The sequence below is a fragment of the Primulina huaijiensis genome, chromosome 1 (genome assembly GCF_012295235.1).
Source record: "Primulina huaijiensis isolate GDHJ02 chromosome 1, ASM1229523v2, whole genome shotgun sequence".
Taxonomy (NCBI): Eukaryota; Viridiplantae; Streptophyta; class Magnoliopsida; order Lamiales; family Gesneriaceae; genus Primulina; species Primulina huaijiensis.
The window spans coordinates 1477066-1499774 of record NC_133306.1 but is presented as its reverse complement, the minus strand read 5'-3'; the positions used below and the strand labels follow the sequence as shown (position 1 = coordinate 1499774).

Below are 22709 nucleotides of genomic sequence, written 5' to 3'. Positions count from 1 at the left end.
GCTGCATGGAGCGACGTAGAATTTTGAGTTTCCCTTCTCTCTAATCCTGTTTCCTCAGTCTTCATTCTACCCCTGAGCGTGATTTCATTCTTAATCCTCTTCGAATGAATGAAAGTAGTAATACTGTAATACTTCATACAGGACAATAATCACTCCTTAAATAAATTATCTTAAGCCATACATACAATGATCACAATGACAATTCTCTTGGACAGCAAAAAGCTCAACCACCAAGTAAAATCCAAAATGTCATGAGAAAAATGAAAAGTAAGTTGTTGGTAATTTAGTTTTGTAGGTCTCGAGATTATATTAAAAAATGAAGGTTCAAGTATTCGAGCCAAATTATTTTACTCAGCTGTCCAATCTCAGACAATCTTTCTTATTCAACATAACAGATCAGATAACATCATAACTTGAGTCTTAAGATCTAAGATCTTCAATGAGATAATAAAATCTAATTATCATCTCAGCTGCTCAATCTCAGAAAATCTTTCTTATAATGCATCAAACATAGAAACACATGAAAGCATGTAAATACAAAATCATACGCCAATATGTTTTCATTAATTATTTTATAATTTTTTAGCAAGTAATTTAAAAGAATTTATCAATTAATAAATTTTATATTATTATTGGTAAAATACGGAAAAATAAATATTAAATATAGAATTTTTTTGAATATATTGTACAAGATCAATTAAAATTAATTTCAAAAAAACTGAATGACCAAGTTCTTTTTCACAGGGTTATAATATTTATTTAATATTTAATTTTCCGTATTTCTAGAAATAATCTTAAATGTGAGATATTGTTTTGTTATTTAAATAAACTATTGGCACCAAGCCGTAGTTCCACGTGGGCTGACACTATTAGCCCCAAATCCGCAGCAGTGCTTATTTTTTAGAAAAACCCCAACTATCTGAGCAGCTAGGGTTCAGAGCGAGAAAGAAGAGAAAATGGTCAATCGCTGCAAATTCTGGCTCCCCAAGAAGAACAGGCAGTGTGCAAATTCTCCTCTCCTTGATTCTCCGTAAGATCTATCTCGTCCTCTAATTTGCAAATATCGACGTGCAACCGTTCTGTTGTTGATTACTTTATTTCAATGGTTTAGATTCTGCGGAAATCACACCCAGAGGTCTCATGCTCAGTGGATTCCTTGCCCTATCGATCCTTCTCAGTAAACCCTTTATCTGCATTGCGTGTTTTATTGTTTCTCTTTACTACTTGCTCCATTTATGCACTGGAGGACACATGAGTTTATTTTTTTGTGTACGAAGACCTTGAAGGGCTTATATTTAATAAAAAAATCGGTTGAACCTTGGTTCCGGGTTCCCTACTTCCTATAGTTCTTTGGGTCCCCCTTATAATATATGCTAGGTATGCAGTGATATGCTCTGAGCATTGTTTTGCCTGCTGTAGCTCCGTGCTTCATGAAAATCTCAAAAGCCACTTACATAGATGCCCGTTGCTGAAGAGGATGCAGTCGCTTGAACTTCAACCTTTCTACCAGAAGTGCATTAATGCGGGTGATGAGTATGAAAATGATGAAGTAGAGAAAGCTTCTGTTAATGAATCTATCCTTACTCCGCAGATGAAAAGGAATGCCGTTTACGCCATGACCGGCCTAGAATTCTCTGCATTGGTTGCTAAAATCAAGTCCGTTCATTCTTCGTTATGCAGTAATATTCCAGGTTCTTACAAGATTCCTGGAGCTTGTAGTATATGGACCCATCAAGAAATCGACAAGTATTTAATGAGTTCCAACATCTACTCATTTTCTGCTCATTAACAGTGTTAACTTCCACTGTAATAGGTTATTATCTGTTTTTTCTAGGAAATTACCATATCAGGAGAAACATGTGTTGCAGCAGGCTTCAATTCTTGGGAATTTAGAAGAATTCGGTGCGTTAAAACAATCTCATTTGAGTTGTAATTCAACTAATGGCCAGTGTGATTCCAGCAAAGGGTTTGAGAATCATAATGATATTCCTGCGGTGGTTGAGTTTGGAGCTGGGAGGGGGTACCTGACACAGATGCTCTCTGATTGTTATGGGATCAAGAAGGTGGTGTTGGTAGAGCGGAAGTCATATAAGCTGAAGGTAAGTTAATCTGAAACCCGTATGTTAAACGCTCATTTTTGGAACGAAATTCAGCGTAATTATGTCATGGTTTAATTGCAATGATGATTGGGGTATTTAGTTGGCATGCTCTTTTTTCCTGTGATTTTCTCTGCTAAGAGAAATGGTTAAAAAACCCTTGATGTGAAATTGTGAATTAATTTTATTAGGCTGATCGGAGTTTGCGACAGAAAGAGACCTTAATACTAGAGCGGTTGAGAATAGACAGTAAGGTTTCAAATCCTCCTTTTATGAATCCCAAGACATTTTCTTCTGTGTTTTCTGATTTATTTTTTATTTACACAATGGCAATTGAAACAGTGTAGTTAATCAATGAAATACTTATTCGACTAATAGCCCTATAAAGTGCTTCTTTTAAAGAGAGCTTGATCTATACTTGAAGGTCATTGCGTTCATGTTTGAGTGAATCTTTGCGATTGTGTGCAAGTGTTATGATTTCATTTTTATGATTGCATTTTGTTGCTTGACCTTTTTGTATAACTGTGTCAGCCGAGAGCTTCCTTATCTTTGGTTAATATCTATGCTTCTGTTCTGGTGCAATCTGTTCGCAGTATGCTGTGTAAACTTGCATGGCACAATTATGATTGAAAATATTGGCTTTAGGAAATGACTGCGGTGGCTCGAGAAGGAGATGAGAACTTTTAAAGAACCAAAGTTGGCATCGAATTCCTTAGCAAGTTTTTCTCACTCTCAATGACCAAAAACACGTTCAGTACCAGCGTTCATTTTCCTTCGTTCAAAAGTCGATGATAGAACCTTAATCGTGTGACTCATAGAACAAAACCTATTAATGTAACTTCAATGCTGTTCCCAACTTGGTAATTGTATTATGCCAAATTGCCAATATCTAGACCTTTTTAACTTGTGGAAGCTTGTTTTTCCACTAGGTTTATTTCTCATTTGTGGAATGCATTGAATTGGGCATGTCAACTGCCTTTGAAAACCAGAGCAAAATTACTCGCGCGTGTCACTTTTGCTGATGCAGTAAAACCCATCATTCAAATATTTTGGTGTGATCCAAATGGTCTAGTCCAAATTAATGTAATACAGAATTACATTAATACTGCAACACCTGTATGAACCGTGGCCACGGAGATGTGGTTCTACATACAACTTGTGTGATATATTTTAAGGTGAAACAAAATCTTATCTATTGTAATTATATACTGCATCTGCATCAGGTGCTTACTGTCTGCAGTCTGTGCTGAGAACCTAAACGCTGATCTTTTTTTCGTTTAATAATTTTATGAAATTTTCACATGTTTAAATTCATGCTGGCACTTGATTGATTAGTTCCTGTTAGACTTGAAATTTTGAAGTTTATGGGGCTAGGTTTTTTCGCTTTCTAGCAACCCTACTTATATTTTTGTGCATGTTCAAACTTTTATCCCATACTTCTGATCAGTCTTTTGTAAATTGGTCCTCTTAGAACTGTTATTGTTAATCTAACACTTCAAAATTGAATCCCCAATACGATATCAACATAGCAGTGAAGAGATACTTGTATACTTTCAATTAAGTTCATTTAAATATGTTATTGTGAATGTTTTGTTTTTGATGATATTAATTCTTTAACTGCTGCAGTTGAAGATCTGAACTTGAAGGCTGTAGAGGCTTTACAGGGAGTCGAGTTTTTAGCCATTGGCAAACATCTCTGTGGGCCAGCAACAGGTAAATTTTTTTAATTAGCAACCCTTATTCATTGCCATTATATAGGTTTCTTGAGTAGTGCAATTTTGGTTCAGATGCAACCTTAAGGTGCTGCATTAGCCCCCAAGCTGAAGATAACACTACTACTCAGTCCCAAGCCAGTTATCTGAAAGCCATAGCTATAGCAACATGTTGCCATCATCTCTGTCTTTGGAAAACTTATATAAGTAACAATTGAAATTCTCCTGTTTCATTTATCTTCTTTTTCCTCTTCATTTGGAGTATCAGTATATGGTGACACACGGCCAATTGACAACCTGCAGACAAGAGATACTTTTCTGATTTGGGTTTCACCAAGGAAGATTTTCACGTGATTTCATGGTTTACCAGTTGGGCAGTTGATGCAGATCATGGCTCAGAATTTTCTGTTGCGGATCACTCGGCCCAACTTCAAATCATGTATAGCATTAGTCGTCTACATTATTCACTCTGCTTGTCTCGCTTATCCAACAGGCGTTATATCATGGACAATCACCTCTCTGCTCGGACGACTCATGCGTACAACAGTTTTGATGAAGCAGTTGCGCGCACAAACACACACACACACATACATATATATATTCATTTGCGGATCTCTTGTGTTCGCTAGTGTATGATGATCATTTCTTTCTTGTAATTTAGGTGGGAAAAGAAGGAAAATTTCCCGGACCCTGACTTATGTGCGGTTGAAGAAATAATAAGGCAGATGCAGCCCACAGATCGGGCAGCGTTGGGATTCATGTGCAAGGATATCATCGATGTTGGGAGGTTGATGTGGCTGGAGTCACAAGGGCTGAAATCCCATCTCGTAAAATATGTTCCCTTCAGTATTTCTCCTGAAAATAACCTCTTGGTTGCCAGGACGTGATAACGTCTTGAGGTGGCATGCTAGGTTTCAGTCTTTGTTTTTCAATTTTTATGGGAGTTTTCATGTGTTTATGAAAACAGACCAGCAATTTTTATTTAGATCCACTGACAGAAGAAAAAAAGTACAGATACCTAAAAATACAGCAGACAAGTAAGACACCAACTAGCAAATATGTGTACAAAGTCATTATCGTCCACTACGTTGTTAACGTTACTCTCCAACATGTCTATCAAAGAACATTTACAGTAGATCTTGAAGAGGTAATAGATATATTTGTGGGATGCAGACCGTCCCGCATAAACATTCTATGTATTTGTGGGATGCGGTCAAGATTGAGCTGCTGCTTGTAGCCGCATGATTTGGGGATTTTTCTTTAAAAAACTAAATCAGCAAAAATTAATTATTATTATTTTTTTACAAAAATAAAAATTTAGCAAAAAAATTTGAATTTTAAATAGCCGGTTCTTCATGTGATAATAACTTGAGGGAGTAGGTTTTCTGATTTTAAAAAAATACAATATCACTGATTTTGTATGTAAAAATTATTTAGCAAGATTTTTTATTTTTCAAGTTATTTATAATGATGTGACAAGAATGTTCAAATCTAAAACATTGAATTGTCAAAATCAAATATGCGATTTTACTACATAATATCAGTGTGACATCCAAATTTATTGACATATGTGATGGAAAAAGTCAAGCAAATGGAGTCAACAAGTGAATAAAAGTCAACCCAATCTCATCGTCATCTACAATCACAGAGCAGAATCCGAGTTCGATTAATTCATACTCGAAGCTTCGATTTTTGCTAACAAAATGAAGAGCCAATGTCATCGAATCACAGTTATAATCCTCTGTCTCCTTTTATCCCATTCCTCCGCGCCAAATCCACATACGGTGTGCATTGTAGGAAGCGGCATCGGCGGCGCCTCCGTCGCCCACTTCCTCCGCCACTACTCCTCCATCCAATCCCAAGTGATCGATCGAGTCACAATCTTTGAGCGAAAAGGCGTAGTAGGTGGCCGTATGGCCACCGTCACCATATCCGGAGAAACCTTCGAGGCGGGCGCCTCCATTCTCCACCCCAAGAATTACCACACCTTGAATTTCACCAAAAGTCTTAATCTTTCAGTAAATGACCCCAAAAACACCGAGGATACTTTCTCCCTGGGCATTTGGGACGGCCATAAATTCGTTTTCAAGACACTGAGTTCGAACTCCAAGTTGCCTATTGTTCAACGATTCGTGTCGTATGTGAATTCGATCATACTGTGCTTGAGATATGGGTTCTCTCTCTACCGGATGAATGCTTTTGTTGAGGTATAAAATCTGTTTGTAGGGTTTTTGTTTTGTCAGGTACTTGTTTTGCAAGATTCTACTCGATGAGTTGTATTTTTACTGCTCAAAGCACTGGTTCTGGTGCAATGATCATATCTCGTGGTACTATACTTTGATGCAATGCTTTCTGCAGCATGAAGTTATCTATTCCATTGGCTTTATATCTTGTCACTTGTTCCTGTATGTATCCCTGATTCCCTGTATTTTCGGAACGTGCAAGAACGCGCAGGATTTGGGTAGTGAAGCTTATATTTTTGGAAAAGTTCTGTTGTAGCTGTTGTTACTATAAATTCCTATTGTATGTTATGTAGTTTCTTGTAACGTAGAAATGTAAAATTGTAGGCTATGATCAATAAATTTTTGAGGTACTACGACGATTTTGAATCACGGCCCATATTTGAAAGTGTTGAGATGATGCTTAAATGGGCGGGACTATACGATCTCACTACACACACATTGGGAAAAGAACTGGTGGAAGTTGGATTGTCTCCTTTACTCATACAAGAGCTCGTCACTGTGAGTTACTTGTTTCCCTTACCTGATACTTTCATACTCTCACTCACAGCACTTAGCCTAGATGGACCTCAAAATGCAGCGTATGTGAATTGATAGTTTCTTAAGCTTCATCCTGAATATTTAGCTTTTGGTTTCTGCTTGTCATGCTAATGAACCTCTACTAGTCGTGGCAGAACCAGAAGTTTTGCTATCATGGGGCAAAAGAAAAATTCAAAAACCGTAAGGGGGACAAAATCATTATCGTTGTGTATATATAATAAATAAGCATATGTAAGTGCAAGAGAGATTTGAGAGGTGCATTTATGAGTTAGCTATTTGTAGAATATAGGTGCATTTAGCTTTAGATGATCTGAGGTCTTTTGTAGCTGAATATGAGATTTTTCTCACTTTTGTAGGTTATTACAAGAATAAACTATGGGCAAAGTGTGAACATCAGTGGACTCGCTGGTGCAGTTTCCTTGGCTGGATCAGGAGGTGGTTTATGGTCTGTTAAAGGAGGAAATTGGCAGATGGCTGCTGGATTAATTGACCGTTCAGATGTTCAGTTGCTCCTTAATGAAGAAATAGAATCCATTTCTAAACTAGGAGATTTTTATGAGCTTAACTCGACGTTGGGAAAGAGTTACAGCTGTCAAGTTACGGTTGTGGCAACACCCTTAGATGAGCTAAATATACGTTTCAGCCCTGGAATATCTATACCTCCTAGGAAATTGCAGCACACTCATGCGACTTTTGTTAGGGGTGTTTTAAATCCTGTGAGTATATACTGCATCATTTGAATCTTTGTTGTTATATCATGTTCCCATTCATCTTTTTCCTTCTTATAATTTAATCAGTTGTTTTAATTAGGTGTATTTTGGTCTAAAAGAGGTTAAGGACATCCCAGAATTAGTTGGCACAATAGAGTCTGCTGATGTACCTTTCTCGAGTATCAGTATTCTCAAGCAGCATGACAACGATATGACTTACAAAGTATTCTCTCGCCATGAATTGGCTGATGACTTACTTGACAAAATTTTCAGGTATATTTCGAATTTCTTGTATAGCATTTGATTATATAATTGTGTCTTTTGATACTGGAATAGCTGGTCGACCAAATACTGCATTTTGTTTGTGTTCTTAAAATTTGCCGACCAGAAATGCCTTGAAATTTGAATGTGTAATCCGGTACTTGCCTTCTAATCGTTGGTAGCGTTAAATCCAGGGGCGAACCCTGGATTTCGTGTTATGAGGGAATTTCATGGATTTTTGGGGCAAAACTTGCAATTTTAGAAAAATCATTCATAAAAGTTTAAAAAATATGTATCGAATGAAGATCCGCCCTTGCCTTTGATATTAAATAGTTCGGAATGGGAAGGAACAGATGTGGCATTTAATATGTGCCCTGTCTGTGGCGGCATTCGAGGAAATGAGTGTAGCCAAATGGTTAAGAAAATTGTATGGTGGAGGGTCATGATTCATTTAATTATTCCTGATTTGTAGGAGAGATCCCGGATTCATGTACCTGGTGACAGAAGGTGCTGTAAATTTTCCTTGCATAAATATTTGCAATACCACAAGAGAGGAAAATACCGTCCTATTTGTTTTAGAAAATTTTTAGCTCCGCTACAACTTTCTTTTCTAACTCATCACTACTTTTCTTGTCTGTCTTACTATCCTTCTTGCACTTCGAATTTCAGTGTGAGAGAGGAGACGATCAAAATCAACTGGGGTGCTTATCCACATTACCACGCACCTGAGCAGTACGCTCCCTTCATTTTAGACGATAATCATCTATACTATGTCAACGCATTCGAAAATGCGGCTAGCACCATGGAAACGAGCGCTGTTGCAGCTGAAAATATAGCACGCTTGATCCTCTCGAGATTATATGGGCAAGTTGATTTAAGTTCACCAAACTTGAAGAGCTCTAGCATTGATTTATCAGAAAAGCATGTCGACTTGTGAGTTGAAGCATCAGTTTTTACGAGCTGATAATGGCCGCACGCCGCAGGCAACTGAATTGTTACGTGCAAATCCACTGTGCGTGCAGATGTAAAAACAGAAACTTTACGCAAGAAAATTTGTGACAGAAACATAACTGGAGTTATCCTGTTCTAATGTCGGTGTAAACTTTTTCATGTCTTTACTTTTCTATAGAGAGAATGATATATACAATAAGATTAGTTCAAGGGCATTAGTCACATGATAAATTCAATAAGCACTATTGTATTGAAAAAATTGCGTGAGGCTAAAGCATGGACCTAAAATATTTTTAGTCGTTGGATCTATAGTGAGAATTCTACTCTCGTTGTTAAATTTCATTTGATATTGTACTCGTCTTATATTTGACGTTTTGAAATTTTTAAGGCATTGCACAGTTTCCTAAAATTACACAAATCTAAAAATAATAAACATATGACTCGTGGATTATCGGACGAAATAATTTAGATTTGAATTTTGCTGGAGAAAGATAAAAACATGTTCTCATTTGACTTGAAATCAATCATAATTATAAAGCCCACGCCTAGGGAGTTATCGTGATTTCGCAAGGAATATTTATTGGTACCCAAAAAACATCAAAAGTGGGGGAATTCACTATAAATAGGCAGAGTTAGACGAGGGACAGGGAATGAGGGGAGAGAGAGGGAAGGCTAGAGAGAAAGAGAAACACGTCAGGCGTATATACGTACCAACATCGCCTCTCTGATTTTCCCCTCCGCTCCTCTTTTAGGTACACATACTACGCCGTTGAAAACCCTCAAATCAATTCTTCTCACACTGTCCACGGTAAATCTATGTGCTCTCACGCATGTATTTAATGTATTTCTGGCGGGAACGAATGAACTGGATGTATGTTTTTTTTTTTCGTTTTTAGTTTAAATTTCATGTTTTGCGGATTGGATCGTAGTTCTGGGTTTTTCTTGAACTGTTTATGTGTGTTGCGTTGTGTGTAGAGAATTGGGAATCGTTACAGTTTCTATGCATGCATAATTGTTGTTTTTTTTTATTTTGGTGGTTGTCTTAAGAAGCGAAAATTGAATTCTCCGTTGATTTTTTTCATCTGTTTTGTTTCTTCATTATGATTTACTCAGGATTTATGAATTGGGCATATGGTTCTTTTGGTAACTTGGGTTTGTCTACCCTCGGTTTAGTCGATTCTTGTCGATTAACATTTTGTTGGCGATTTATTTTATTTCTTTCATTAGTTTTTTTTTCCTTTTTCCCATTTTTTTACTTTCTGCTAGTGGGTTTTAAATTCAAGAATGATTTACTCGTTTTACAGGGTATGAACTTGAAACTAGAAGGTGTTCAAATACAGAAGTTATGCCTCTCTACAAAAGAAAGCCACTTGCATTGGTGGAAAAGCCCAGTGATCTGAAGCCTCAAGAGCTAGTCTTTCAAATTCGCTACACAAAAGAAATCTTCAGAAACTATAGGTGAAAATTATTCTCATTGAAGTGTAAATTTTGGTAAAACTTCAGATACGTTTACTTTTTTGTGTTTACGTTTTCTCTCCATTTATATTTGAACAGTGAATATTTGAAGAGGATCAACTTATATCGCCAGAGGGTTTGGAATTGCAAAGCTACAGGGAAGGGTAACCTAACCTATGAAGAGGCTTTGGTTTCCGAGAAAAAAGCTTCTGAAAGGATCCAAAATATTCCTACTGAATATGTAGCTCGTGTACTTCGTGATGTCCAATATAGTAAGTCCGCCCCTTTTGGATTATCGATCTAATAACATATGAAGTATTTTTTTCATGCCATTAATGAGTCTAGATCTGGCTTTATTCTGTTTGTTGGTTTCCGCTTGTTGATTAATTGCTAACTAATCCAACAAGTGTAAAGTATTGATTCGTTGTTGGGTTTTTTCTGTCACAGTGAGCTATTGTACCTCTCAATAAGTAGAATAGTTATTGAGTTTTTGTTTTTGTACGTAGATGTTTCCTTTTTGTTGGTTCGTTAAATGAATTCCTTGACCCGTGGCAGCGTATAAAAAGCGTTTTTTCCGATACCACATTTTTTCCTTTAATCCAGTTCTTTTCTGTTTTTGTTCTGCATATTTGTGGCCTGATAAAATTTAAAATAGGAAGGTGGTCAAATTCATTGATATTTTTCATGATGCGGGTTTAGCCAAAAGCTAACAGTGACACCGACAGCTCGTTGCTTCCTCCAACTCTTGGACAACACCACAGTTTCTTGCTCATAGTCTTAAGCAAAATTTATTCCTCGTGAAATAGTCGTCAGATATGGTTAACATGCCCATGATCGTTCGTCCTTGATAACACTCACTGTACCTAAATTCAGTTTCTGTCGTCGCTTGTATGATCTGGGCAGTAGTATTTTCAGTCATTCTTTATAGAATATTGGGAATCTACTGTTAATGCTGAGGGCACGGTTATTTCCAATGTCGGAGAGAACAAAAATATTTTACGGTTGTTGGTACAAAGACTAGCAATAGTGAGTCATTAAAGTTGATTCGACATCGAAAATATTTTATGGTTGTCGGTACAAAGACTAGCAATAGTGGGTCATTAAAGTCGATGACATCTATTTTTGCTATAATAATGTTATTTCTTCTACATTTTTCGTGGAATTCATATGCGGCTTGATACTCACCCATGTGACCATGTGACATTAGGAATAATTATTAGGATCGTGCTGTTTGAATCTCAGAGAATCAGAGAATTCCCCTTTCTCAAAGCCCATCGCCCAGGCCTCGGATATAGGGAAATCTTGTTTTTAGTATTTCTGTTGTTGATAATTAGTCGGGAAGGGTTGTTTATGTTTTTCAAGAACGCATTTGATTTCTTGAATTGTCATTCTACTCTAATTGGATTGAGGTGCTTTTTCTTCTAATATTGTTCTTGTGGTTATTGTTTACTACATTGCATAAAACACTTTTAAAATTTTATTTTCTTTGTGGCAGGCGTGCTAAATCTAAAAGATCTGGTAAATGCAATTGCTACGAAGTTACAAGGTCCATTTACAGTGGGTGCTGACTTATTTGGAAGGAAGGATGGTCGTTTATTTCCATGCAAAATTTTGAAAGTTCTTCAGGAGGATGCTAACAGAACACAGTATGAGATTGCATGGCTTAGCAGTGACCATGAAATGAATGGAAAAGTCATAGTAAATGCTGATGAATTGACGGCAAAGAATCCACCTCTTAGTAAACGTTTTCTGAAGTCTTTCATCAAAGACTCTACTTATCGAAGCCTACCTTGGGTCATACATGATTCTTTGGCAAGGAAGCATGGAATCTCAACTGCCCCTCCTTTAGAACTAAAGAATAAAATTTCCATCCAGGATGGACTTGTAGTTTGTAATAGAAAGCGAAAAAAAATTGAAGACAAACAAAAGAAAATTGAAGATAAACAAAAGACTGCGGTGATGTCTGAATTTCTATTTTCCTTTAGTACCTTCATTTTTTGGGAACTGTGTCATTAATTTTTATTGATTTCAGGAGCAAAATGAAAACGGGCTCAAGGTATATAAAAGGAGGAAATCGTGTGAGGAAATTTCTAAGCCCTCAACATCCACTGCTGATGGAGGTAGGCTTTAATTGTCGTGCTTTTCAGGTCCAGCATGGTTGTTTCAGTTGCTGATGTTTTAGTTTTTCCTTGTTATCCAACAAATGTCACATTGCAATTCATGTATTCATTTTTGGATCCAGTGTAATAACAAGAAAAGGAAAGTTGGGCTGAGGTTAAGTTCTTTGTTCTTTTTTGTCTCCTTTGTGTTTCATTGTGTACACTTGAATCTGATCATTAGTGCCTGTTGGGATTATTATTTTTTTCTCTTTATGATTTTAAATGCTGAAAAAGTCTGTTTTTTCTATCCCTTGTTTTATTATATTTATACATCTCAATTTATTACCTGTTTTGGTAGATGCAGCTACTGAGAATCCAGAAGCTAAAACCATAAAATATCCAATTGATGATCTCTTTGTGGAACCTGCAGAGGAAGATCGGCTTTTGACGGAAAGGCCTTGCCCATGCCGCGATTTCAATGTACCTATGGATTGTGTGGGGAATCTTTTGATGTTATGGGATTTTTGTGGTTCTTATGGCAGGCTATTCAATCTGTCGCCATTTTCCCTCGAAGACTTTGAGAATTCTTTATGTTATAAGGACAGCACTCCGTTGCTTATTGTTGAATCTTATTCAACTCTGCTTCGGTTGCTTTTGAATGACACTGGGAAGTTTTCCATGGCAGTAGAAAATAAAAAACGAAAATCGAAGGTTAGACATCTGAGAAAATTTATTTCTGTGACAGTTATTTCTCATCTTAGAAGTTATATTTGTTGGACGACGCATCAATCATCACTATTTTCTTGTTTTAGTTGGTTCTTTCTTAAGTACCCTGACCTCTCAAATTCTTTGTATTTCAGATTACACAAATTAATTGGACTGAATATCTCTGTGATTTCTTGGAAACAAGTTGTACTGTGGATTTTTCTATGCACATCAGTACAATTAAGCGAGGTCATTATGGCCTGTTAGGTATTCATGTGAAACTGGCATTATTTCAAGAACTGGTTGCTCAAGCTTTAGAGACGGGTACTATTCGGGACAAGTTGGATGAGTATGTTGAAGAACGACAGGCTCTTTCTGCAACAAGGAGGGATGAAGCATTGGACGAAGGTAGAAAGAAGAGAGAAGAAAAGGAGCGTAGGAAGTTCGAAGCTACTGCAAAAAAAGAAGTGAAGTTGAGTGAAGGCAATCACAGTATGCCCAACGGTGTTATTTCAGAGAATAGGAATGACAAAGTTTACGCCCGAAAAAAGAATCATTCGTCAGTTCACTCTCAGCAGAATCATTATTCAAGAAAAAGGTTAGAGTTGATTGTTTTTTATTTCTGAAGTAATGACATTTTGGTAGATGAGTTCAATGATATGGTAGCCATCTCTTCATTTTCTTATGTTTCTCATTTTCCTCCCTTGCTCCCGGATAATGTTGGCGGGCAGTGAGATTGAACTTGGGGACGACATATCTGAGAAGAATTCGAAGAAACAGAAGGTTGAACCCAACTCTGTTGAAAATGGTAATCATCTATCGAAGAGGGAGATTCACAAATTGAAGAAACATGAAATCAAGGAATCAATCGAGATGAAAAGCACTGAGCAGAGGGTAATCTATATGTATTTGTTGTTTGGTGGGTGTTATGAGGGTTTTGTGTTTGCTTGCATTTTATTTTTGGCATCTGTTTATGTTTGTGCATGTTTATTCTCGTAAAAATGGAGAAAAGGTTGATGGAGATGAAAGTAGGTTTATATGATGTGAACTTCGGCGCTGATAGATACACTATTTACTTTTGATGCAGAAAGAATTTCTTGAACGTGAAATTGAGAAGAGATATATACGCACTATGCCTTTAGGGAAAGATAGAAATTATTGCAGGTATTGGTTTTTTCGACGTGATGGAAGAATATTTGTTGAGAGTTCTGACTCTAAGCAATGGGGCTACTATAAAACCAAGGAAGAGGTAAGGATCTCCGGCTCTGTTATCTTGTTTTTTTTTTTTTTGTTTCGCTCTTATTTACTACCGGAAACGTTCTCGCAGCTTGATGCTTTGATTGGTTCGTTGAATCCAAAAGGTGAGAGGGAGAGGGCTCTTAAAAAGCAGCTGCAGAAATTCTACAACAAAATATGGTTTGTGAATTTGTGCAAAAGCATTTCTTTCTCATTTTTGTATGCTATGCTAATTTCCGGTGTTAGTTTTTATGCCCTGGATAAAGATTGATTTTGCATTTGATAGTTTGTATATTTAGTTTGTAACATAAAAAAATTGCGAAACTTTATTGAATATTTTCCTCTAGAGCCTTAGGAAAATATCACAGGGATTAGGCTGTGCATTTTTCGAATTCAGAGTATACTGTACTCCTGAATCCTAATACAAAACATCTATACTATTCTATACTATATTATTAAGTGTGTGACCCTTAGAGTAACTACCTTAGAAGATACCAAAATATTTAATTCTATAATTACCCTTCTTACTCTACTAAACACTTCCTCAAGTCACTCCACATTTTACATAAAAAAATATCTAAACAAATCTTCTCTTTTAGATCGATCAACTCTTCTAAATTGAAAATAATTTCGTGTTAATTGTTTAGTATTATTTGATCAAATTAAAAATAATAATAACATATGCAACGCGTGTGCATCTTTTACTAGTATTTATAATTAATGTTGATAGTATTGTTTGTCTTTTTGGACTCCTTGAGCTCAGAATCTTTTTAACAGTTAACAACATTACTTGATGATCCAGCTTGTCAAAAGATATGGACGGTGCCAAGGTGTTACCCCATGATATTGTGTCAACATGGCCATACCATAACTGCATCACATTAATGATTAGGCTTCATATGTCCTCTGTTTCTTCTTTTAAGATTCTCGACATGAACATATTAATCTTTAAGATTTGAGCTTGACTTTCATATGCTAAAGTTCTTTACTTAAATAACCTCTGAGTATCATCCTGAATCCCTTATCCTACTCCGTTTTAAATTTATGACGTTATCCGATTTGACTTCTCTTTTACAGTGCCCAACTTCATAGAAGATCGAAGGAGGCCACACAAAGAGATGTACCGGAAGATGATGCCCTGATTCGCAGGTCAACTCGTGTTCGTGCCCCACCGAGGGAAAATCCTGCCCTTGCCTTCCTAAAGTATGAGAACAAGTGGAAAGATATTTAATCTTCGTGTTAAAAGTAATGATGCTACTTACAGTTAGTTTTTCAAAAGAACTCAGAATTAATTTTACCATGTGATAACAAGATTAGAGCAAGTGGGATAAAGTGGCTATGCGCTTGATATATACATCCCATTTGAAATTTTATTCATTCTTTTGTTGGGACGATGTTTTGGGTCGAATTGCCATCGGGAATTTTGATAATAATCCCATCTGATGGCCTAATACAAAGGCGTTACTCTTGATATTTGTAAATGGCATTATTTTTTTTTCTTTTTTCTTTTTTATTTTGAAGTTTAGATTGTGCTTTTTCTTGTGTTGCTAAAATTATTGGTAAACGAAACGCATTTGCGTCCATGATATGCAATGTTAAGTTATGTCAAAAATGACTTTCTAGATTGTTGAAAAAAAGACTTTCTGCACTGATTAAAAAAATGACTTTTAGCACCAGGTTTTTCACGATGCAAATCCTAGTTTCTCATCGAGTAATTTTTTGAAAGAAAAAAAATCCCCTAAGACATAATCACTCGCAACTTAAGAAATTGAGAATACCCTTTATTTAAATATCGTTTGTTCAAGTTAAGATAAGACAGTAATAAGTGGAGGATTACATTATCTCAATCACAGCACGTCCAATAATACTACCTTTATCAAGGTCGTTATATACCTCTACGGCCTCCTCAAATTTGCACTTTCTTGAAACAGCTGCCTCCAGATTAAATGTCCCTCTTTCCGCCAACTTAACCAACTTTGGAAGATCTTGCCTTGCCCTACCTCCATACGACCCGATGACTTTTATCTGCATCACCAATTTCTAATAGCTTAGAATAATGAAACGTTGAACCAAGGATACAAGATAGTTGGCAGTTGCCGTAGATAAAATGAGTTAACCATGTCGTATCCCAGTTCTTTAGTTCCATGAGGGTTCTTGATTGAATGTGATGATAGTGAGGTGTGGCCACAAATCGAATCATTGATGCTTTAACACACTTGGTTTTACGAAACTGAAGACAGATCACATCGACGTAACGTAACAAAAGATCTAGAATGATGGTTCCAAATAATTTATTCCTACTCCTATAATGCAGCATCTAGGCCAAATGCCGTTGAGAAAGGAGTCGAGAAAATAAGGAACAAAAGTTGGCAAAATTCTTCATTTTTCCTTAACTTCAAAGGGTAAATACATATACAACTTCTGAAATTTTAGGTAACCGCCAAATGAACAAGCACAACGTAATGATGGGAGTGTGCATAGACAAACACATAATGTTATATGCGATAACTTAATGCCCTCATAATACAAAGTAGCAATTACTTTTTTCAAATAGCACTGGATCCTAGTTTTATTTACTCTAGACATTTGGACCACAACATGAAGTAAATTTTGAGCAGCTGTGAAATCTGAGTATAGCAAGGATGACACTAGAGACTGTATAAAGTGACTGGAAGAGATGGGAAACTCACCTGCCTACGAACCAAATGATTTATATCTACTTCTCCTTTAGCGCCAGAGAGAGTAAGGCCAATCATCACAGCTTTTCCTCCATCACGTACGCTTTGTACACATTGTGAAAATGTCTGTGACCTTCCTAAGGCCTCCACAGCAACGTCTGCACCTTTTCCTCCGGTAATTTCCTGAATAGATATTCCAATTTAGCGATTTGAGAAGCATTTTTCCTTTGGAAGTGATCATCCTTAAACTATATTTTATAGACGAAGTGAAAATCTTTTTCACACGCATGATAACCACAGTAATTCAAAAAATTGAGATTTCACATTGAAAATAAAAACATCTAATGCAAAATTTATCAGATTCGAACGCCAGAATGAATTATCAAAATTTCTTATCCAGAGGATGAATAGCTCAATGTGTTGGATCTATTTATGATTATCAGAAGTAGAATGAATGAAACTAAAGCCTCAGCACTACTATAAACGCTCTTACAGAAATTATAAAAATTTGGATTGGTGGTATTGAGTTACACCAACAATAAAGAATAACGGTGCTCGGAGGAACTGATGGAAGCAATGAAAATTATTGCTTGAATTTACCTTGCAATGGAAATCAGTTAACAAGAAGGAATGAGTCTAAAATTCAAGCTGAGCTCTAAAAAGTTTCCATTAAATCGACACAAAAATACCTTAAAATGATATTCTTATCTTGTGCATCCAATTGACCGTTTATTGAAGTGAAAAAACTTGATATAGTAAATATGGATCTAACTTGGCTGCTATGGTAGTAAGTCTGTAATCAGCGAACTGGGAGGGAGGAGAGCGTACTTTAATTTTTGTAACAGCGTCTTCCTTTCGTGCATTTATGGTGTGAGTGGCTCCAAATATCTTAGCTTTCTGAAGCTTCTCATCTTGGACATCCACTGCAATAATCTCAGAAGCCCCAAATGCCCTAGCTATCTGCAGACAACTGTTTGATTTTTTACAGGTAAAGCCACACAAAGTAATCATGACCGGGTTACAAGAATTCGCAATCCATCCAGTTGCATACATAAAATTCGTATCGGTACAAAGTAAGAAAAGAAACCTCTGAAGTGCTCTAACGAGTTCACCAGATGACCAGGTTTGTAAATTGGTTATTGTAAAATAAGTAGCCCACATTCGTAATCATGGTCTCGCAAAAAGAGCAAAAACCAATAAATACTTCCATATGCCCTCTCTGACTTATGATCAACATGTTCTAAAATCACCGAACATTTAAGGCAGCGTTAGTGGTCTGCAAGGGATTGGGGTAACAAGAAGGTCAAAAAAATTGGGGAAACAGTTTTTAATTTAGGAAAAATCAGAAGAGAAACCTCATATGGATTAGGCAATGGATTGACAAAACTGAACGGAGAAGAGGAAGAAAGAAAGAAAGAGGTAAAACATTGGGTAACTCGGAAGTTGGCAGTTGGCACTGCCATGTTTAACAACAAAATCAGCAAGCAAGCTCCAAAAACTTTTGAAACATCAGATTGCATCAAGATCTATATCTGATCTTTCTTCAAAAAATAAAAAAACCCAATATCTCATCCTTCCTCCCCTCTTCCAGCTACAAACTATGAGTTCGATTGCTGCGATTTGGATACAGATGTTTCAAAAAATCTACAGAGTTGTAGTTAAATTATATTGCACGGACTAGCTTGAAATTATGATTAGTTTTATTTACTCTTAATCTATCACAAGGCTATTTGTTGTGGTCAATATGGTACACCTCGTATTATGTGAACTGATAAATAAAGGAAACAGAACCCCAGAGAAGCCATTTATCGCCAGTACTGTCACAAGATTCTATTCCACACTGTTTTGGACTTCTATGACCGACCACAAACAATTAATCATAAAGATGTGAAGCTTTCATAACGTGTGGTGGCTTTTCTTAGTACCTTGAGCCAACGCCTCCAATACCAATCACAGCAATGGAATCACCAGGAAGCACCTGAGCAGCATGAGCCATGGCCCCGTAGGCAGTGAAAACTGCACATCCTAGGATGGCAGATTCCGTGTAAGGCAATGAGTTGGGTAGAACTGTAAGTGCATGTGCTGGTACCACACAATACTCAGCGAGGCCTCCCATGCTATACATATATGCTGGCTTGCCTGCAGAACCGGAACTATTAACCACATCTTATCTCCAAGTTTATTAGCCATTAGCTTGCCTGAGACGGTGAACCGCCCATTGACACACCCAGAATAAACTTTGAAAATAATGCAGATCAAGTTTTTTTCCGTTATTCTATCCTTCTTTCTTTCTGTTTCTTTTTTTTCGGGTAGATTTTTTTCCTTTCTTCTATCCATCTTTCTTTATTTCTTTTTCTTCTTTTTGTCTTTCTTCAGGCTCCGTTTACTTCAATTAACACCGAAAACACACCAAAATACACAGATACAAACAAAAAATCATATACAGCAGGAGAATCTACTTTTGGACGTTGAGACAAATGAATAGTCGCACTTGATGTTACTCTATAGTAGAAAACTGAGTTAGGAGTGTACCATTACGACGGAAAAATAGTCTTGTTTCACCATCATAAAGTGTTCCTTTTGCTCGATTGTATTCAAAAAAAGACTCACACAAGTCATCTTGACCCTGTTTTAACCCAAGAGTTAATGTTGTCAACATGGCGTATTTACTAGCTAGCAGAGTGAGTTAAGGTTCACAAATGAACATTCTAAAGGCATCTCTTAACATACTTGCCTTGGAGCAGTAGAAACAGCTTCCACAAGGCATTATAAAGGCCCCAGCAATTCGAGATCCAACAGGGAACCTGAAAGAGAACAGCAGATCAATTTTAGTCAGTCTCCATAACTGTATGATATGCCAAAAGTATTTTTAAAAAAAAGAATTAATCAAACCTTTCAATGATTTTACTATCAGTAAGCGGCCCGTGTTCAACCACCTCACCAGTAATCTCATGCCCCACAACACAAGGGCTGGGAAAAGGAAGCTCACCTTTGATCACATGCAGATCGGAGTGGCAAACTCCACAGGCTGCATTATTCAAACATGACAAGCAAAAACACCCTATCATTCTACTAGTTTATAAATTAAGTTTCTGAAACACGTAGAGTTGAGGAAAATTGAAAATTATATACACTCCTAAACGCTCTCCCATAGAAAATTCTAACGCAGAGTTCTGGTTCGATCCACTTACCAATCTCCCAATATAGTAAAAACCTTACTCTAGGCTGGAGTTGTGGTTAACTACATGTTTCTAATTCTTTCAATAAACAGATTGGGGGAGTGGACCAAAAATTTAGTGCGACTTAATACATCTGGGAGACTGCCCTGCTTGCTCCAGTGGATCCGCCACTGGGGTGGATGACAGTTTACAATAAATAATTGGACCTTTTCCAGTTAGCGATGAAGGCAGATACGCATTCATTTTCCTTTTTCTCGAACCAACATTTCTAAAATAAATTCAAGACGTTTACTTTAAAAATACATTTAATTACGATCACACACATCAAATCAGAGTTACATTTACTCAAATCATTTTGTTCGATCATGCGTGAGACTTCAAGGAAAGAAAAAATAAGTACTTTCTTTACAGCAAATCGCACGACCGTGTAACTACAAATCAAATTCGAATCAAAACAATACCCTTGGTTTTGATGAGAACTTCGTTGACTTTAGGGCGGGGCATGTGGAAATCTTCAAAAGTGAGGGGTTTATTCGGTTCCCAAAACACTGCTCCACGCATGTAAGATGACCCACTGTTGATATAGTACCCCGCAGCTGATGATGTGACACCTTTATTGTCGGATTCCGTCGAATGCGATCTGATACGATTAGAGTAACTGAATGAATTGGACAACGAAGAACTGTAGGTGGACACTGCTGCTGTTCGGCCGCCTCTGATAACCTTGCAGAGTATGGCTGAGCTCCGGTGAAACGCCATGAGAATAATAATTAATACACTGCGATTCCTAATCAGCGTTTCTTCAATGTTTATCAATTAGCTATCTGAATTTTTTTGGTAGTAAATCCATAATTTATTCTATAATTTTTAAAAATCAATTCAATTAAATAATAAATTTTGATTTTATATATATTGTGTATGAAATTTATTTATTTTATTTATGTTTAAAAAAAATTTAAGACTATATTTATCAATTTTTAAAATTGAAATAATAAGATATAAGAGATTAGATAAAAAGATATTTGTAAAATGTAAAATTGAGTGATTAATAAACATTTTTAAAATTATAAAAAAGTTTCATCCACATGTCAAAAGTTAGTATAAGAGATTTGATTTTAATAATTAGTGACCCTTGATATTTTTTCAATGATAATTACAAATAAACATTATCTGGAATCAATTTTAAATTCAAATAACAGAATAATCACAACACACTAAACAAATGAGTAGATCTCTTGAGGGACGGTCTCCTGAATCTTTATCTGTGTGACGGATCAACCATATCGATATTCACAATAAAAAGTAATATTCTTAGCATAAAAAGTAATATTTTTTCATGGATGACCCAAATAAGATATATGTCTCACAAAATACGACCTGTATACCGTCTCACACAAGTTTTTGCCTAAAGAAATAGCTTGAACAATTTGAGTAACGTGTAGAACAAAATGATCTTTGATGATCATGTAAAGAAGTATGCGTGTATTTAATTGAAAAGTTTGATGATTGAAGATAAAGACTATGGAGATCTTAATAAGGTAGATTGTGAATTGTTTCAGTAATGTGTTCAATGTTCAACTAAATTTTTAGCCGATATATGATCAACTTGTCTTCTTCCTCTTCATAGGACGTTACAATTAACACACTTTTACATATATCCAAATATGTTAACTAACGACTTCTGGTTAAAGTCAATTCATGAACGACAAAAGCATGTGCATATCATTGTTTTATTAGAAGACATTCTTGAACAACCGAAGACATCTACTACTATGCATGATTGGTCGATTTGGTATGCATAATGTGTTTTTTTAGGGAAAAATAAAAAAACACACGATGTAATTACAAAAACTATTTATAATTTGTTTATACAGTGTGTAAATTTTTGTATTTTTTAAAAATAATTTAGCAATTATATTAAATATATATATTGTGGAGTTTTTTGGGGGACGAGAGTAGCGTTATTGATACAATCCTCGCACGAAACAATGTCATTTAAGAGTCAATTGTTATTTGAAAATTAAAATTGTTTAGTGAGATAAATGTATAATCACTAATTTAGAAAACGGTCATATCAAAATATCAAAATAGTTATTATTCGAGATAGATTCTTTATATGATAACCAATGACTATTTTCACGTGTTGCATTCATAATATTTAATTTTTTTTGTATTATTATTATTTTTATTTTTTATATAATGTTTTCTTATAGTAATTTTTTATATTATGAATGATATAATAATTTAAAAATTAAAAAAATTGGAAAAAAATTAAAGAAATTGTAGTTTACAAATTTTTGAAAGTGGACATGACAATGATACAAAGATACATAGATTTATTAAAATATTTTTTTATAACTTTTTATTAAAAAAAATTGAATACTTTTAAATTTTAAATGAATATTGTTGCTATTTTAAAATTGTTATTACGATACAAGATTGATTATTCTCGGTACCTCAAACTTAATAATAACTAGTTACTCTGCACACACGATACGTGTGTGTACAATCTTTTTTATCATTATCGATGACCTAAAATGAAATTTGATAAATTATGAAGAGACTAAATTGATATTTGAATTATTGGTATAAAAAATTAAAAATAAAAGTGTGTATTGAAATTTTAAAAAAAAAAACAAAAGTGTAATATTAGTATCATATAAGGGTAAATTTGAAAGAAAAATTTGGTGTCTTTTCTAGGTGGAAGTAGGTCTCTTGTGAGACGGTCTCACGAATTTTTATCCGTGAGATGGGTCAACCCTATCGATATTCACAATAAAAAGTAATATTGTTAGCATAAAAAGTAATATTTTTCATGAATGATCCAAATAAGATATCTGTCTCACA

At 35.7% G+C, this 22709-nt stretch overlaps 4 protein-coding genes across 9 annotated transcripts; 3 read left to right on the top strand and 1 right to left on the bottom strand.

The window, feature by feature from the left end:
- Positions 1 to 857: 857 nt before the first annotated feature.
- Positions 858 to 4962, top strand: LOC140975167 (tRNA:m(4)X modification enzyme TRM13). Its single transcript, XM_073438734.1, has 9 exons — positions 858 to 1030; positions 1112 to 1177; positions 1420 to 1746; positions 1835 to 2099; positions 2288 to 2345; positions 3723 to 3809; positions 3884 to 4015; positions 4112 to 4247; positions 4470 to 4962. The coding sequence occupies exons 1-9, from the start codon at positions 957 to 959 to the stop codon at positions 4693 to 4695; spliced, it is 1371 nt and encodes a 456-aa protein (XP_073294835.1). The 5' UTR covers positions 858 to 956; the 3' UTR covers positions 4696 to 4962.
- Positions 4963 to 5391: 429 nt separating this feature from the next.
- LOC140975155 (farnesylcysteine lyase-like) lies at positions 5392 to 8728 on the top strand. 2 transcript variants are annotated; one of them, XM_073438714.1, is made up of 5 exons: positions 5392 to 6015; positions 6376 to 6549; positions 6945 to 7304; positions 7399 to 7571; positions 8229 to 8728. In XM_073438714.1, the coding sequence occupies exons 1-5, from the start codon at positions 5512 to 5514 to the stop codon at positions 8494 to 8496; spliced, it is 1479 nt and encodes a 492-aa protein (XP_073294815.1). In that variant the 5' UTR covers positions 5392 to 5511; the 3' UTR covers positions 8497 to 8728. The 2 variants fall into 2 exon arrangements, with proteins under 2 accessions (XP_073294815.1, XP_073294825.1); XM_073438724.1 differs by lacking the exon at positions 6376 to 6549.
- Positions 8729 to 9023: 295 nt separating this feature from the next.
- On the top strand, positions 9024 to 15319 carry LOC140975129 (uncharacterized). 5 transcript variants are annotated; one of them, XM_073438678.1, is made up of 11 exons: positions 9024 to 9262; positions 9815 to 9968; positions 10065 to 10237; positions 11461 to 11921; positions 11998 to 12085; positions 12423 to 12775; positions 12925 to 13367; positions 13501 to 13663; positions 13857 to 14018; positions 14097 to 14185; positions 14808 to 15066. In XM_073438678.1, exons 2-11 carry the CDS (start codon positions 9856 to 9858, stop codon positions 14962 to 14964), a joined length of 2202 nt encoding a protein of 733 aa, XP_073294779.1. In that variant the 5' UTR covers positions 9024 to 9262; positions 9815 to 9855; the 3' UTR covers positions 14965 to 15066. The 5 variants fall into 5 exon arrangements, with proteins under 5 accessions (XP_073294779.1, XP_073294804.1, XP_073294796.1 ...); XM_073438703.1 differs by having other exon boundaries at positions 9137 to 9318; positions 12495 to 12775; XM_073438695.1 differs by having other exon boundaries at positions 9137 to 9318; positions 12429 to 12775.
- Positions 15320 to 15765: 446 nt separating this feature from the next.
- Positions 15766 to 20689, bottom strand: LOC140975123 (uncharacterized). The gene is made up of 8 exons (XM_073438667.1): positions 20324 to 20689; positions 19576 to 19711; positions 19418 to 19487; positions 19216 to 19309; positions 18609 to 18822; positions 17512 to 17653; positions 16696 to 16866; positions 15766 to 16030 (listed from the first exon to the last, which is right to left on the bottom strand). Exons 1-8 carry the CDS (start codon positions 20619 to 20621, stop codon positions 15839 to 15841), a joined length of 1317 nt encoding a protein of 438 aa, XP_073294768.1. The 5' UTR covers positions 20622 to 20689; the 3' UTR covers positions 15766 to 15838.
- Between the last annotated feature and the right edge of the window lie 2020 nt (positions 20690 to 22709).

Excerpts from the sequence above, each read along its gene's own strand:
- LOC140975167 (XM_073438734.1), top strand. The coding sequence starts at position 957 with ATGGTCAATCGCTGCAAATTCTGGCTCCCCAAGAAGAACAGGCAGTGT. Across the intron at positions 3,810-3,883 it reads TCTCTGTGGGCCAGCAACAG|ATGCAACCTTAAGGTGCTGC; the intron begins GTAAATTTTTTT and ends ATTTTGGTTCAG. Across the intron at positions 4,016-4,111 it reads TCTTTGGAAAACTTATATAA|ACAAGAGATACTTTTCTGAT; the intron begins GTAACAATTGAA and ends GACAACCTGCAG.
- LOC140975155 (XM_073438714.1), top strand. The coding sequence starts at position 5,512 with ATGAAGAGCCAATGTCATCGAATCACAGTTATAATCCTCTGTCTCCTT. Across the intron at positions 6,550-6,944 it reads TCATACAAGAGCTCGTCACT|GTTATTACAAGAATAAACTA; the intron begins GTGAGTTACTTG and ends TCACTTTTGTAG. Across the intron at positions 7,305-7,398 it reads TTAGGGGTGTTTTAAATCCT|GTGTATTTTGGTCTAAAAGA; the intron begins GTGAGTATATAC and ends TGTTTTAATTAG.
- LOC140975129 (XM_073438678.1), top strand. The coding sequence starts at position 9,856 with ATGCCTCTCTACAAAAGAAAGCCACTTGCATTGGTGGAAAAGCCCAGT. Across the intron at positions 12,086-12,422 it reads AACATCCACTGCTGATGGAG|ATGCAGCTACTGAGAATCCA; the intron begins GTAGGCTTTAAT and ends CTGTTTTGGTAG. Across the intron at positions 13,664-13,856 it reads TGAAAAGCACTGAGCAGAGG|AAAGAATTTCTTGAACGTGA; the intron begins GTAATCTATATG and ends CTTTTGATGCAG.
- LOC140975123 (XM_073438667.1), bottom strand. The coding sequence starts at position 20,621 with ATGGCGTTTCACCGGAGCTCAGCCATACTCTGCAAGGTTATCAGAGGC. Across the intron at positions 19,488-19,575 it reads GATAGTAAAATCATTGAAAG|GTTCCCTGTTGGATCTCGAA; the intron begins GTTTGATTAATT and ends GTTCTCTTTCAG. Across the intron at positions 18,823-19,215 it reads ACTATTTTTCCGTCGTAATG|GCAAGCCAGCATATATGTAT; the intron begins GTACACTCCTAA and ends CCGGTTCTGCAG.